At 42.4% G+C, this 16160-nt stretch overlaps 1 protein-coding gene across 4 annotated transcripts in view; it reads right to left on the reverse strand.

Annotated features, from left to right (window-relative positions):
- Positions 1-6762: 6762 nt before the first annotated feature.
- The window catches only part of TADA2A (transcriptional adaptor 2A), a 47595-nt gene continuing 38197 nt past the window's right edge, over positions 6763-16160 (reverse strand). For all 4 annotated transcript variants that reach the window (XM_030881887.2, XM_030881884.2, XM_060290826.2 and 1 more), the window contains 5 exons: positions 14936-15007; positions 12787-12919; positions 11940-11983; positions 9733-9806; positions 6763-8221 (listed from right to left, as the gene is read on the reverse strand). In XM_030881887.2, the coding sequence (XP_030737747.1) occupies positions 8036-8221; positions 9733-9806; positions 11940-11983; positions 12787-12919; positions 14936-15007 (509 nt within the window). In that variant the 3' untranslated portion in view covers positions 6763-8035. The remainder of the gene's footprint in view (positions 8222-9732; positions 9807-11939; positions 11984-12786; positions 12920-14935; positions 15008-16160) is intronic.

Raw genomic sequence — 16160 nt, forward strand, 5'->3', positions numbered from 1 at the left:
AAGGGAATATTACAACATATCTAGGATGACTAGGTCATTTAATATCTGTCTGAAATTTTCTGCCCTTAATTCAACCCTGGGGCTGTGGCAATGATGCACAGTGATGAAGATTCCAATATAAACAACAACATCCATGAAAAATGCACCTGTGCCTATTTTAACATTTGCTCTGTGTCCTTCAGAACTTAGTGTCCCTCTGTGAGACTTTATCATGGTGTGAATGTACCATTTACCATGGAAAATCAAGGGCTTGTTCAGACCTGGCTGGAGTTAAATGAAAATATCAAAGGCTCAATGAGAAGGGAAGGGAAGGGAGGTGTCAGGTGTAATATATACCTTATCCCATTTATCTTCATCAAACCCAGTCAGGTAGGTTTTATCAACCACAGTTCAGATATGAGGGGTTAAAAAACTTGCCCGAGGCTGTATCATTATTAATAGCAGAACAAGGATTAGCACTTAGGTCTTTCCAGTACACCAGGCAGGTAAACAAGAAAGCATATACACCCTTTATTTAAAAAGGAAAAGAGAGGGGTTCAAATTTTTTTAAAAACTAGAATATATTCATGTATTTCTTGAGGAAAAAATTGTTTTAAAAGAAACCTTTAAAGAATGGGGAAATGAAAAATTAAAATATTTCCCCCCAAGAGTTAGTAACCTCTGGTAATAAACAATAATGAAATGGTAAGAGACGTAACTTTAAGGACTTTCTAGGTAATTAATGCCACTTTGCATAACCTCCTACAACACCAAAGAGAAAAAACCTGGTCCCACTAAAAGGAAGTAGATGTCCATATCAGCCCAAGAGCCTGAAGACCGCCCCTCTAGTTATAAATTGTTATAATATTCTGATGTCAAGCCTCCGACTATGCAAATGAAAGAATGGAAGGTGAGGCGTAGGGTGTGTAGCAGTTTCCCAGATTGGTTAGGAGGCAACATCTAACCTACAGTGCTGCTCATCTGCTCTCTGCTTTGCCAAATAGTAGCAAATCTGTGTTACAGGAAGTTGTAAGCCTCAAATAAGTCTTCACCCACCCAAAATGTACACATTGTTGCAAACATATCCCCTGCCGCGTGTCTCCAGAGCCCTGGAAAATGTCTAGCTACATCCTGGATGCTAATCAGGGGTACCTCCTCTCAACAGAGGGCCTCTAAGCTCCCAGCCCCTACATCCGCCCCCTCTTGCCGCATCTGCTGGAAATCCATGGCTTGCCTTCCCCCGCCCCCAGTTTCCATGGAGATGAAACAGTTTACTTTTTTCCCCCCAACTCTAAGCCACGGTTATTTTTAACTGTAAAACTCTGAGCCAGGTCACAGCTGGGATCTGGAAGATGTAATGACGTCTATAGCCACCCTTCTCTCCCACCAACGCCTTCTTTTCTGCAGTTGCTGGGGGCGGAGGCACTCCTGGGAGATTTTGCTCTCAAAAGCGTTTTGCTTTGCATCATTGAAGTTAAACCTGTGCTCACTTAGCTCTGACAGGTGTCTTGAATCTGAAACTATGCACACCCCAAACAAGGCAAAGATCTTCTTGTTGGGGCAGGGGCAGCCAGGTAAGGTTGATATTGCTGTCACCTCCCTGTGGCTAGAGCTTAGATAAGTGCCCTTTGGTAAAAATATATCAAGGTGTCATCCTCTAGGCAAAAAATAAGGGTTCTGGCTCCTGCCCCAGTAGAGTGGCTTTTTCTGCTGCAGCTTGACTTTACTTAAAAAGAGGCTCCAGACAAGATACTGTGTGGGAAAACTGTTCCACCTCTCCAAAGCAAAGCAAGTTCCCATGGGGTAAGGGCTGGGACACTGCTGCCCTCTCTTCCTTTACTGGAAGTTCCTATCAGTCCCCCCCCCCCATCTCTGAGGCTCCTGGTACTTGGGAGCTCGTGTCTTCATGGCACTTTGGAACTTTTCACCCTTTTTCAATAATTTTTGGGGAAAAGCTATTAAATTACCCTGAAAATTGCCTTCTTCATCTTAGACAACATCCTAAGATTGGAAACCGAAGTAAAAACACCAGACAGCCTCAACTCAAAGTCAGTTTTCTGATAGGGTATATTGTAGGGGAACATTAAAATTAAGCTTCACAGTGCAGGTCCCATTATTTTTTTATTTCTTAAAATAATATATATTTTATGTCATGATAATGGGGAGGGTAGGGGCGGGGGATCCAAATCGTTAGCTATCTATCATTTAATGGGAGAAAAGAGGTCACTGCCAGCAATTCAGATAAAGGGAGTGTACTTGGCAGACAGCTCTCTGGGAAGGAGAGGTGCATTGGAAGTGTCATGAGTTGGCACTTGGCTGTCAGTTCACTGAAGTGTGATTTCAGCGTTTTTGCTTTGATTAATAAAGTGTTGGTTTCTTAAAACAATTGTGAGGTCTTCTCCTTTCCACACTTCCTAAGATGCTACTTCTGTTCCACATAACTCTGGACCAAGGCAAGATTATTAGCAAGCTACCTGGAAGCTTTCTGCCACATAAGACCTCTGGGGAGACCAGAGAAAGCTGAAAAAAGTGTGGCTTGGTTAAGAACGTGAGATTAATTCAACCAAATGATTAGTTTGGTGCCATAGAAATCCATCCCCTGTGCTCCAAAGTAGAAAATAAGTGCATCAGACTTAACTCTCCAGTCCTGAAAGACACAAATCTGGGCTGGCAAAGGTTAACTAGGGCTTTCAAAGGCAAGGGGAGGTACGGCGATATTCAGGGCTGCATCTATCAAATCAAATTTTTTGTAGCTTTCAATTTGGGGTTTTAAACCTTTTAATGGTCCCTTTCTGCATTCTTATCTCAATTTCCTTATTCTTACTCTTAACTGGGAAGGGGGCCCAGCACACAACGCATACCAAGCAAGTAACTCCTAGTGACAAAGGAATTTTTTTCTTTTTTTTTTTTTTTGCGGTACGCGGGCCTCTCACTGTTGTGGCCTCTCCCGTTGCGGAGCACAGGCTCCGGATGCGCAGGCTCAGCGGCCATGACTCACGGGCCCAGCTGCCCCGCGGCATGTGGGATCCTCCCGGACCGGGGCACGAACCTGTGTCCCCTGCATCAGCAGGCGGACTCTTAACCACTGCGCCACCAGGGAAGCCCGACAAAGGAATTTTAATGTCAGATTCAAGACATTCATCCTTCCTTTAAATACCTATGTCTCTTAACTTGTAAGCCTGGTCAGTCAAATCAAACGGCAGTTAATCTCAGTGCATCTCAACTGGTAGAAGCCAAGGCAGCAGGCAAACAATGAATAGAAAAAGAACTCCCTCCCATTAGATAAACTGGCTTTCCAAGCTTCTCAGAAATGATTCACCTGTCCCCACCCCCAGCCCTCAAAAGCAGCATACAAATGAACACTCAGTGCCAATGCGTATTTTGTGGATACTTAGGTTCCAAAATACTCCCTAGTTAAGTGCTATTCACTATTGTTCTCTCTCCCAAAGCAAGTATTTGTCAGCACGACCAATACTATTCTAACCAGGCTGCTCTGACTCTCCTTGCGCCCTGAGATCCTGCTCAATATCACTTACATTTCACTAAGAGGGCTGGTTATTGTGCCTGATTGAAGGGAAATTCTTTATCTTAGCTGGACTACCTCTTCTACACAGCGCCACAGACGTAGCAGTGTCCCATTGTACCAGAGGTGGTCCTTTCTGACAGATCGGAGAGGTTATCCACATTTGGCTAAACACATTGGAAAGGAAAGCAAAGCTTCCAGATCAGTACCTCTGGAATAGAAATTCAAACAAATAAAAAGCCAGGTACATGTAAGTTGTGGAAAAGCTTTTTGTGTTAACAATAACAGTGTATATCTAGAAGGTATCTATAAAGACATCTTTAAAAATGAATGGGCAAGTCATCAAAAAATCTACAAACAATAAATGCTGGAGAGGGTGTGGAGAAAAGGGAACCCTCTTGCACTGTTGATGGGAATGTAAATTGATACAGCCACTACAGAGAACAGTATGGAGGTTCCTTAAAAAACTACAAATAGAACTACCATATACCCAGCAATCCCACTACTGGGCATATACCCTGAGAAAACCATAATTCAAAAAGAGTCATGTACCACAGTGTTCACTGCAGCTCTATTTACAATAGCCAGGAGATGGAAGCAACCTGTGTCCATCATCGGATGAATGGATAAAGAAGATGTGGCACATATATACAATGGAATGTTACTCAGCCATAAAAAGAAACGAAATTGAGTTATTTGTAGTGAGGTGGATGGACCTAGAGTCTGTCATACAGAATGAAGTAAGTCAGAAAGAGAAAAACAAATACCGTATGCTAACACATATATATGGAATCTTAAAAAAAAAAAAAAGTTCTGAAGAACCTAGGGGCAGGACAGGAATAAAGACACAGATGTAGAGAATGGACTTGAGGACACAGGGAGGGGGAAGGGGAAGCTGGGACGAAGTGAGAGAGTGGCATGGACATATATACACTACCAAAGGTAAAATAGCTAGCTAGTGGGAAGCAGCCGCATAGCACAGGGAGATCAGCTTAGTGCTTTGTGACCACATAGAGGGGTGGGATAGGGAGGGTGGGAGGGACACGCACGAGGGAGGGGATATGGGGATATATGTATATGTATAGCTGATTCACTTTGTTATAAAGCAGAAACTAACAAACACACCATTGTAAAGCAATTATACTCCAATACGGATGTTAAAAAAAAGAAAATGAATGAGCAATATTCCAGAATGCTGTTTAGAACACAGTACTGCTCTCCTGGCTAGAGACCCGTCGAAGTGTTTTGGAGTAAATATGAATTAGTTTTTCCAAGCTTCTCTTTGTAGTTTGGGCCTCTGACTTATCACACGGGGCATTTTAGTTCTTATCACATACCTACATATTTCCTAAAGCTGGAATGACTTCCCAACTAGAACTTTGTTATTGATGAATGTCATTGGTCTTCTCCCCTTTCCCGCTAACTACAAGCTGAGGATCTCAATACTCAAAACTGGGAAACTTGTTATCACTCAGCAGCGACTGGTTAATTAACTAAGTTCAGATTTAAAAAGGGGGGTTAGGGTGGGGGGAGTTGTAAACAATAAAAGGATGAAAACTGGAACCCAAGAAGAGATAAATCATAAATAGTTGGTCTCAACAGAGACAGTTGAGGTCTTTGAGCACAAGAAAGGATCATTATAAATTTATTTACTTATTTATTTATTTATGGCTGCATTGGGTCTTCATTGCTGCACGTGGGCTTTTCTCTAGTTGTGGTGAGCAGGGGCTACTCTTTGTTGCAGTGCGCTGGCTTCTCACTGCAGTGGTTTCTCTTGTTGCGGAGCACGGGCTCTAGGCGTGTGGGCTTCAGTAATTGTGGCTCGCGGGTCTAGGGCTCAGGCTCAGTAGTTGTGGTGCATGGGCTTAGCTGCTCCACAGCATGTGTGATCTTCCTGGACCACGGCTCAAACCTGTGTCCCCTGCATCGGTAGGCAGATTCTTAACCACTGCGCCACCAGGGAAGCCCAAGAAAGGGTCATTACACGTAAAGAAATTTGTTCTCTATTCCCCACCAGGACAGAGGAGGACGATATGCATAAAATTCCAGCAGAGGGCTTCCCTGGTGGTGCAGTGGTTGAGAGTCCGCCTGCCGATGCAGGGGACACGGGTTCGTGCCCTGGTCCGGGAAGATCCCACATGACGCGGAGCAGCTAGGCCCGTGAGCCGTGGCCACTGGGCCTGTGCGTCCGGAGCCTGTGCTCCACAGCGGGAGAGGCCACAGCAGTGAGAGACCCGCATACCGCAAAAAAAAAAAAAAAAAAAATTCCAGCAGAAATCTTTAAACTGTAATAAAGTTCCTAGCAGTTAAAGGTCTTTATTTCATAGTTCATTGTTGTTGAGTTTCAGAGTAAACTCTCTTTCTTCTGAGATGATCTGCACCAAGAAGGACCTAAATTAGTAGAGTTGGTTTATGGCCAATCCCATCTAGCTGAAAAGGGGAAGGATGGAATATTCTTTGGAACGTCCTTGCTAGCTCTGGATTTTTAGTAACAAGAAGGGCCTTCCTTTGGTGACAAGAAGATGGAAGGAAATAATGTACTAAGCTAGTGATCGACATCAAACGTCAGCAAGTGCTTTTCTAACGACGCCTTTCAAGAGTACTCCTCACCCAAAATTATGGCTTGATCTTTGAGAAACCCACTAGGATTCTAGGTCTTAAATTTTGTGAAGTTGGGCTTACCAAAACCATAGTAATCCTCCTTTCTAAAATCCAGTCATTTGAAATTATAGCCTTATTTTTCTGTCACTCTTTTCAACAATGCCACTTTCTTCATCCAGTCTACTGATTCGCCAGTCAGTTTTTCAGACTTCAACTTGTTCCAGGGCTTCTATCAGACTGTCCTGCCATCCGCCATCCTCCCAGCCCTAAGCACCGCAGCTGCTCCTTGTGTACTAGCCAGCTAAATCTCTTGGCACTGTTTTCCTTACTCATCACCCTCCACCTACTACGTCTGGAACAGTCTCCCACTTCCATCTGCCATTTTATTTCTCTCATCTCCGTCTTATCATTGCCTCAGAAGTGCACCTCTCCCAGGAAGCCTTCCTTAATCAAGATCAAGGACTCCTCAGACTACAGCAGACATCACCTGACACAGACGTCTAATGCACTTTTAGAACAGGACTTGCCTTCCAAGGATAAGAGGCAACCCCTTTATAAGCAACTCAGGGGGATGCTGGTGGTAGGATAACGTTTTCTAAGAGACAGGACTATATCAAGAAAACCACAAGCCGCCCTTTTGAAACACTGAAGTCCTTTATTCTATTTCCCTCAGATCCTACGAGTTTCCTTTTCATGTTATCCCCTAGATGAAGTCTATTAGCAAACTGCATGCATATTTTCAGCAGTCAAGAAGTTTGAGCAGATACTTCCAACAAAGCATATAATATTTGAATTAGATATTTTGAATGTTGAAAGAATTAAAGAAATCATTCAGCTACTGGAGGTAATTTGTGCAGATTCTGAAGTATTTCTATATAACTTTGCTTCTAACAGAAAAGGGAAAAACCCTGACTCTGAGTTTGGCTTCTTATTGTGCAGAAAGATTTGAGGACCAAGTTTCAGATGTGGTGGGGTCACTCACCCTCATATCTAGTGAGTTCCATATATGAAAAGGCTTTCCTTTTGTTTTACAAGTAGCTCTTATTGTAGGCTAGCCTTTCACCATTGAGAAATTAGGGTTCAGGTCTTAATCTAAGCAACACTGAGGTTAATTGCATCACCTCCATCCTCAGGGGTCTGGTATCCAGGGAAGCCAAGGGTTAGAATAGGGTGAGGCCAGGACACACATGTTAGCAGAGACAATGCAGCGTGATGAGGCGTGCATCCAACCCCCTAAGTGCGCTTTAGTTACCAGAATATTTGACACACCCACAAAGTAAGTAGCAAAACATTTTTAATCCATTAATTCTAAAAATAAGAGACATTTTATATCCAGTGCCACCTCCTCAAAAGTCTACTGCAGATTAGACAGCCAGACTTCAACTTACAAAGCCAGACATTAACGTTGAAGATGCAGTTTGGGACAAGACCATCATGGGGAGATTTTCCTTCTCTTTGCTCATAAACATAAGTTGTCAGCTTAAAAGAATCCTCAGACAGAAAGAGAAAGCTTTCTCTCTCTATAACCTCTTTATTTTAAATCTGTCTGTAATGTTTGAAGGCAAAACAGATAATCAGAAAACCAACCTCCCAAGTAAGTACAAGGATCTGAGCTGGACTCCTGGGACTAAAGACTGGTTTAGTTCTATTTCTACCAACACTGTGATGTGAGGTACTATGGTTCTTGTTTTAGTTACAAGAGGTGTTAGGAATGAATGCCCACACACAATTAATAATAGCTTATCTAGCACATAACTCTGCAGCACAATACCAACAACAGGAGTATTTTAAAGCCGGGTGGAGAAGAAAGTAGACGTTAATACAACTTAAGGTTTCCTTTGTTCTTCCCCTCTTTTTACAAGGAGAATTCAGCTCAAAAACAAAACTCCACAATGCCCGTACTGTCCTTTGGCCCACCAGGCCCGGAGAGCCTCAGGCTTTAGTGATGTATCCTTCTCGGATGAGGAAATCATAGATTTTCCGGGTTTTGTTCACGTCTATCTTGATGAGTGCTCTTGCCTGTGCCAGTCTCAAGCCTCCTTGCTTGTTACATTCGTTCAATAGAGCAGATTTGTATTCTAAATAGGCTCCTGGGACCAATCTCACCATCTGACAGAGCTGCAAGACATGGCAAATTTAATAAACATTAACATCTGTCATTCTCATAATTTAATCCAGCAGGTATAGCCAAAATAAAATTTAAAGAGTGACATCAACCTCCAACTATTTATAGGAGCTGCTGGTGGCTAGATCACATTCCAGTTTGTCTTTTCTTTGGAGAGAATACTCTCTAAAGACAGACAGAAAAAGGCAGAGTGTGATGCCGGGAGAGCTCCAGCACCTACCGGCTGGCTCACCTGGGTTTGTCAGGGATACAAGTCTGTGTGCTGAGGAGCGGTGTGGAGTAGAGGCCCGGCACCTTCCAGCTCAGCCAGTCAGGGAGGAGCCACAGGGCACCGTGCGGGTGAGGCTGCTGATACTTGGGTTCCCAAGTATGAATTGCATTATTTTGAGTATCGGCATAAATCTTTAGTCCCTGATTTTGTGATTACATTTCCTACTCTGGAGGGAGAAGAGATATAGAGACTTTGCTAAGAGGTCGCTTTAACTGCTAAAAATCTAGAAACCTGGCTCGATTCCAGTTCACCTGCCACTATCCAGAAATGAACAGCCTGAGGTTACCACTTTGTGGGTAAGGATAAAAACTGCTTGAAACTACAGGCCATTCCACCCTTGATTCAGAATGGCAATACTTCTTCAGCAGTACTTGGATATAACATACACCTCCTTCTACTCCCAAACTAACCTTTACTGTTCCTACTGGGTAAAATAGAAGACTAATACTAGCGCCTACTCCATGACTTTTCCTTACTGTCTGACCTGAATTACTGATACAGAGTGGCAGCTGAAGACACTGATCTTGGGAACCGTAAAAGGAGCACACGAGGAACGAAAGAGGATCCTCTCTTGGAATGGACTTGAGAGCTGCGGCACATTCTTTTGAAAACGCTTGATGATGACCGTTTTGAGGCTGGATTTAAAGTTTAGAAACGGCCAAAAGTAATATGAAGAAGACACATCCGGTGATTATAATGTAAAAGAAAAGTAGGTCATGGCTTTTTTAATCAAAATTAATGTGTGACTATATATGATGATGAATTCCTCTTTTATGCTTATACACATACTATGGAGACAATTCAAAAATCTTTTAAGTGATGGTCATATTGTTGGAATAACAGTAGAACTTCTGAAAATGCCCACTCTAATAGGAAATAATCATTTTCATATACCAGTTATTTTAAGTTTGAAAAAAATTAAATTCACTGACATAAAGCACAGTACAGTATCTAGTACATGGTAAATGCTCAATAAATGATAGTTGCTATTATTTAGATTTACATCTCATATGTTCTTCTCTCAGGAGATGAATGGTGGCTGGGTGATAAGGACCTGCTGAGGTCAGCTCTTTAGCACCTAGGCCTCTGGGATGGACTAGAGCTGTTACATGCACATGTGTGACATGAACAGAGCAAAACGGGTTTGATCCTATAACATGTTTTTAATGACAACTCAATGAATAACCAGCCCCTACTCTCTTTCTTCTAACCAGCTCCCCTTCTTTTTGTTACCTCCTTTTCTTTTTCGTTCAACTTCTCTGTGCCAGGGAGGCCAGTGAGGTTCAAGGGCGGTGCACTTCGTCTACCTACAGATATAGACAGAAAAAGGCATATATTTCGTAAGAGTGACAGTCCCTCAGGTGTAAAGTGTATAACGAAGTTCACCACAGTCAGGCCAGTTAGGTACAAGATTACTATACATAGCTGTATATATACTCCTCAGGCCTCAGTTTATCTGGCAACACAGGTATCCCAATGTTCACTTGAAAATAAAAACGGTAAGCCATGTGCCCTCTGCTCTGATAAATTACACGTGTAATCACACATACCTCAGTGTCAAATATGGCTATTCTTCCTAAGCCAGTAGGAGATTCTAAAATCTATGGCCCAGATGTCGTCCAGTTAAGAAAGGTCATACGCTGCCTGCCGTGACAGCTGATGAATGGAAATAACAACTCTGCGCGAGAGACATTTCCTAACCCCTGCCACTCTGCCGGCAGCGCAAGGCAAACATGGTAATTAACCACGTACCATTCGCCTTGAGATCAAAGGCAGAGTGTCAGGCCAGCAAAAGGCCCTTATTTATTACGTGAGGGAATATCTGTTCCTTCCAAAGTAGCCCTGTTTACCTGAAAGGTCTGAACAGAGGAATGAGCCACTATATGGCAAAGTAGAGGCTGAGGTGAACTCACAAACCTGAGAAAGAAACCCAAGCGTGAGGTCACTGCCCAGGATAGGAAGCCTGATGTGCAAAACCTTTTGGTTTTGTTTTGAATGTATACTTGAATGAATGGACTGCGTTAAACAAAAGAAAATTCAGGGCAATACGTTACATTTCATGGGGGTTGCCGGTTTAGGTGGTGGAGAGAAAGGGGATGGACTGTTGCAGCCTGCTGTACTGCAAAACAGACTTCTCTGTAATATCAACAAAGGGGATGAGGACTTCTCCATAACTGACAGGCCTAGCCATACCCTAAATGCTCAAAAAGGGAGACTACAGTCATTTGGTGCCTCAGCAAAGTTCCCAGAGGCTGGGTTACGATCAGGGATCCAGGCTTCCAGCTCTGCACTACTTCAGGAGCAACTCAGAGCGTGAAGAGGAGTAAGGGGTCGCCTCAACCTAAACACAGGGCGTGAGGAAGGCAAATGCCCACCTAGGACGCAGCAAAGAGCAAGTGTGAATGGTTCAGAAAACACAAATACCAGAGGAGCTTGGTCACGTCCATTCATTCATTTTAATTAGCCAATATTAAGTTATTTGTATTTCTGTATTTAGATTGGGGAGGGGTTGGATGTAAGAAACTTAAAAACTTGGATTTAACTGTCTTGGCTATTCCCTAAAAGACACTCTTTTCTCCTTTAAATATTAAGAAATTATTACTTGAAACAAAGGAATAAATGAAAAAAAAATTATCATCCATAAAGCCGCCTTTTCTGAGCCCTGTCTAGATCCTGAATCTGAGAGATTATGAATGGGATCACAAGGTCTGTTGTTCCAAGCTTCCAAAAAATGGTAAAACTGCAAGTGGGTCATCTTTTTGCCAAGTCCAATCTGTAATCAGTGGAGCAGCCTGTATGTTCTGACCAGGGGAAGTGGCTAATCTACCATATGGAGCAGGGGTGAATGATAACCAAGAAAACAGGCAAAGAAACACCATGATCTTGGACCACAGTTCTACAGCTAATACCACCCCAAACTACCATTCACTGATTACCAAGAACCAAGGATTACCAGATAGCATATGGCTTAATCTTACTCTGTAAACTAACCTCAAAAGACGAAATACCCAAAGAGATAAGAAATAGAAATACCTGAAGTCTCCAACTTATAAAGAAAGTCTTGCTTTTCTGGCAAGTAACATGTTTCTTTGCTCATATAGGAAACAAAGCCTCTAATTATCCCCTATGAGACAAATCTCAAAGTTTGTGGTAGACAGCGTCATAGTAAACTAACTGCCCATGAACATTGGTAAAATAGAGAAAACACCTGTCTGGAGTTCTTTCTTCCCCTGTCTTTGTACTCCAAACCTGAGGAAAGTCTTGTTTGGCCATGAATATTCTAAAAACTTGCTTATGTGTATAAATTGGGATAACACTTAATTATCATTCCTCTGCCTAAGCGCCCAGCTCCCACACAGCTGAAGGGATTGCTGGGTTACCATAACCCCTAGAATGAACACTTCACAATCAAGACCTGCTCCAGCCTAAAAAATAATTACCTGAATTCGAAGCCATTGGTACGGAAGGACTCAGGCCAGAATCACTACAGAGAAGAAGAGGAATTTAAACTTATATCACATCAAAGAAAGCCATTTCCAAAAGCCCATGTGAGACTGGGTGACACTTATCAGGTCAGTTACTTTGAAGAGAAGTAATGAGACAGACTGTGTTATGTTTTACAGGATATCCCAACTGTACTACCTAGGAAAGGAAATCTGTTCCAGAGAAGGAAATTGCTTGGATTTGTTAAGAAGAGTTCTTGGCCTGGCACATCACAAAGACCATTCATGGGGAAAGGAGAGGAACATGATTCTCCAATGAAAATCATACCAATAGAAACAGAGGGAGAAAGAAAGCATGGGGAGGGAATTTACTAATTAAAAAAAATAAGGTCAAAGTAGCAAAGTAGGATTCTAGGAGGCCAGTTATGTTTCTCAAAACTGTCAGTATGGTACTGTTTCTTTCTTTTTTTTTTTTTTTTTTTGCAGTACGCAGGCCTCTCACTGTTGTGGCCTCTCCTGTTGCGGAGCACAGGCTCCGGACGCGCAGGCTCAGCGGCCATGGCTCACGGGCCCAGCCGCTCCGCGGCATGTGGGATCTTCCCGGACCGGGGCACGAACCCGTATCCCCTGCATCAGCAGGCGGACTCTCAACCACTGCGCCACCAGGGAAGCCCAGTGTGGTACTGTTTCTGAGACTGCCTGCTAAAATTTTCTGAATTCTTCTAGTCACCCAATTATTACTGCCCTGCCATGTAGGATAGGGTGCCCACAGAATTCTCTGAAAATACAGGTAAAGGCCAAATCCTCCAAGAGGTTGCTCCTTCCCCCTGGAGTAATTCCTCACATGTCAGCCTGCCGGCGGAGCCACTGCTGGCAGGCGCTACTGTCCTGGATGTACTGGAGAACCTCCGAGAGCATAGTGCGTTTGAGGCGTTCCTCTTCTCGAGTCTTCTTGAGGTGATCATAGGTTCTGGCACCTGGAGGTATTAAAAAACACTGTGACTACAATGACAATGCAGCAGAACTAACCGAAGGGTTTCCTAACTCATCAGCAAACTTCATCTTTTTTAATCTTTAATTTAAAACTTTTTTTGGCCGTGCCGCAAGGCTTGTGGGATCTTAGTTCCCCAACCAGGGACTGAACTCCAGGCCCACGCAGTGAAAGCGCCGAGTCCTAACCACTGGACCACCAGGGAATTCCCAGTCATTTTTAAATTTCCTTTGCAAAACTGCTTCCACATTTTTCTAAGAGCAAAGTCATTTCCCCTAGTTTGAAATCCCTTTTTTGACAAGAAATAAAAATATTTTTATTCCTTTTCTACCTTTAAGACATTTTGGGGAAAAATCCCCAAAACAAAATTACAAGGAGTCCCTCATATTTCCATCCCCTAAAAGTAACTTTTAACACTGTCGTATTTACTTCCTGTTCTGTATTTTTCAATCCATATATCTTTCCAAGTCACACAAGTGCTATACACATACACTCTTCCTTAAAAACCAGTTAGAATTACAAATAAAAATAAACCCTCCTTGACCAGTACCATTCCTTTCCCCTCTTTCCCAGAGGCACCCAATATCAGGTAACCCAAACCTGGTATCAGAGCCTTTATATGCATCTTGATAAACAGTTGCATAGTGTTTTCTACATGTTACAAATGTATATAGGATCCAAAATATCACACCAGTGGGTTTCACACAGTGTTCCACAGAGGCCCAGGATACCATGAAAATATCTCAGGGATTACGGGGAAGAGCAAGGGCACCAGCACATACCAGTAGTCCTGTGCTCCACACATGATCTGAACCATCAGACTTCAACCAAAGTAGTTCTACTTTTATCTTATTTATGGATTAGTGCCCCACATAAAATTTCATTTTGTAAACTGTTTCCATTGTTAGAAATAAAGAGCCATTACAGTAGGCTGAACTTATACCCACAGGGCTACTTCTTGTGAGCAGTGGGTGACAGCTTTCAACCAACAGCAAGGAGGAGGAAATGCCGAAGATCATTCCAACAATAACAACAAAATGACAGAAACTGCCATTTACTGAGGATTTACTGTGTGCCAGGTACTGTGCTATGTTTTCATGCATTATCTCTAACTTAATCTTTTTTAAAAAAAAAAAAATTATTTATTTGTTTGGCTGCACCGGGTCTTAGTTGAGGCACGCGGGATCTTTAGTTGTGGCATGTGGGATCTAGTTCCCTGACCTGGGATCGAACCCGGGTGCCCTGCATTGGGAGCGCGGAGACTTAACCGCTGGACCACCAGGGAAGTCCCTCTAATTTAATCTTCATACTAAAGCTAAGAGACTTGGAAAATTGAAATGAACAGAATTATAGATCTGGTGAAAGAACAGCCAGAATTCAAACTCAAGCTGTCCAAGTCTAGACCTCAGCTCTTAACTACTAACACACACTACCTTCCCTTATGACCTGGCTCTACTACAACTAGCTCCTTAATCACTTTAAACTTTAGTCTCTCCATTAAATGAAAATAACAATAAGTTTGTTACAAGAATTAAATGACACGATCCAGGTGAAGTGCACAGGGTAGGGCCTGGTGCATGGTAAACTGTTACTGCTATGAATATAATTATCACTACCTCAAGTAACTGGGATGCAAGCGCCTAGAACCAGTTGAAGGTCCCTTAATAAGAATGATCAGACTATGCATCACTAAATTTAAAAAGGCTGAGGCTAAAAACTGGAATACAAAATCCTTTTTTTCAGAGGCCACAACGGAATCCTAAATCTAAAACAGCATCTCTCTTTTCTCTGTGTCATAACTTTTATTTCACCTCAGATAATCCATATAATGGTATTTTATAAGGATTAAATAGGTGAAACTTTATGGGAAAGATTGAAAACTCATTCTGAAATGTGAAAGCTTGTTTAAAAAAAAAAACTCCATGGCACCTCAAACAGAGACACCCTCTATGTGCTTGGAAGACTTGCCCTCTGATTTAGCGTGTAGCTTAAGCATACTTACTACAAAAATTGGTAATGCCTGCTGTCCTGTATTCCTGGAGCCTCTTGATTTCCCTTCGGAGTTCGAATTCCACTGTTTATCCCCCCGAAAACAACAAAGGAGAAAAATTGGAAAAACAAAATCAACATTAATGAGCACTTTTACTGTTGAATATTTTCAGTAATTCTGCCTTCTATAAAAGACTGGGTAATTCCATTTGGGGAATCCTAATTGTTGCTAATATCTCATTAGAAATTTTACCCAAAAGCTGACAAAAATGTACTCCAGCTGTCTTTTGGCTTCTGTCTCCAGCTGCTTCCTAGAAAACTTATAGTGAACTGGTTGAATTCATTTAGCTACAGAAGTAATGAATATAATTTTTTAAACCACCAAGTTTCCCTGCTCTATTTATTCTCTGTTAAAAGCTCTAGTCACAAAACCAAATTCTTTTATGAAACCTGTCTCTGGTATTACTTGATGTGGCCCTTTTGCAAGGGAAGGACAAAAGCTCTGGGCTTCAAGTCCTGGATAGTTTCTTTACAGCTTTTCTCCTATAGGAACAAAAGAGCATTGTGTTTTCCATAAATCAAAGATTTCTGCCTCCTCTGAGCACATAGATCAGGTTGCACCGCTTGGGTTATTATGTGATAGAACATTCAAATTTGGGTGCTTTGAAACAGAGGATGAAGGAAGAACCTGGACAATCCATGGGGTGTTGTTCTTTGGAGTGACACATAAACCAGGGATGGCACAAACTGGGACAGGAAGTGAAGGATAAATCACACAAAGAATGCCAACCAAACAGGGTGTCTGGTGAGGACAACCAACCTGGCTCAGATACGTGCCTACAATGTCATGCAAGAAATGTCTGCATGATGGGTACACAATAAGAGCCTTCGTGAAGTGCCTTTCCAGAACTAAACTTGGGGGTCAAACACCTGACTCTCATGAGTAAAGGTATAGACTTAGCCCCCCAGTCCAGATTGTTTTATAGTCTAGGCCTTACTGCCTTAACAACTTCAATTTTTTACAGGGAGAAATCAAATGGTAACTAGATAGAGCTCTCTCAGGGAAAAAGGCAAGAAAATGATGGAAGTACTATATACTATCTTGATGAGTCGTCCAACTCTGTCCCCACTTAAAAAACTAGTTTTAATACTAAAATAATTATGAACAAAATAATATGATTTGCTTCAAGGGCTTCCCTGGTGGCGCAGTGGTTGAGACTCTGCCTGTCAATGCAGGG

The sequence above is a fragment of the Globicephala melas genome, chromosome 20, assembly GCF_963455315.2.
Source record: "Globicephala melas chromosome 20, mGloMel1.2, whole genome shotgun sequence".
Lineage (NCBI taxonomy): Eukaryota > Metazoa > Chordata > Mammalia > Artiodactyla > Delphinidae > Globicephala > Globicephala melas.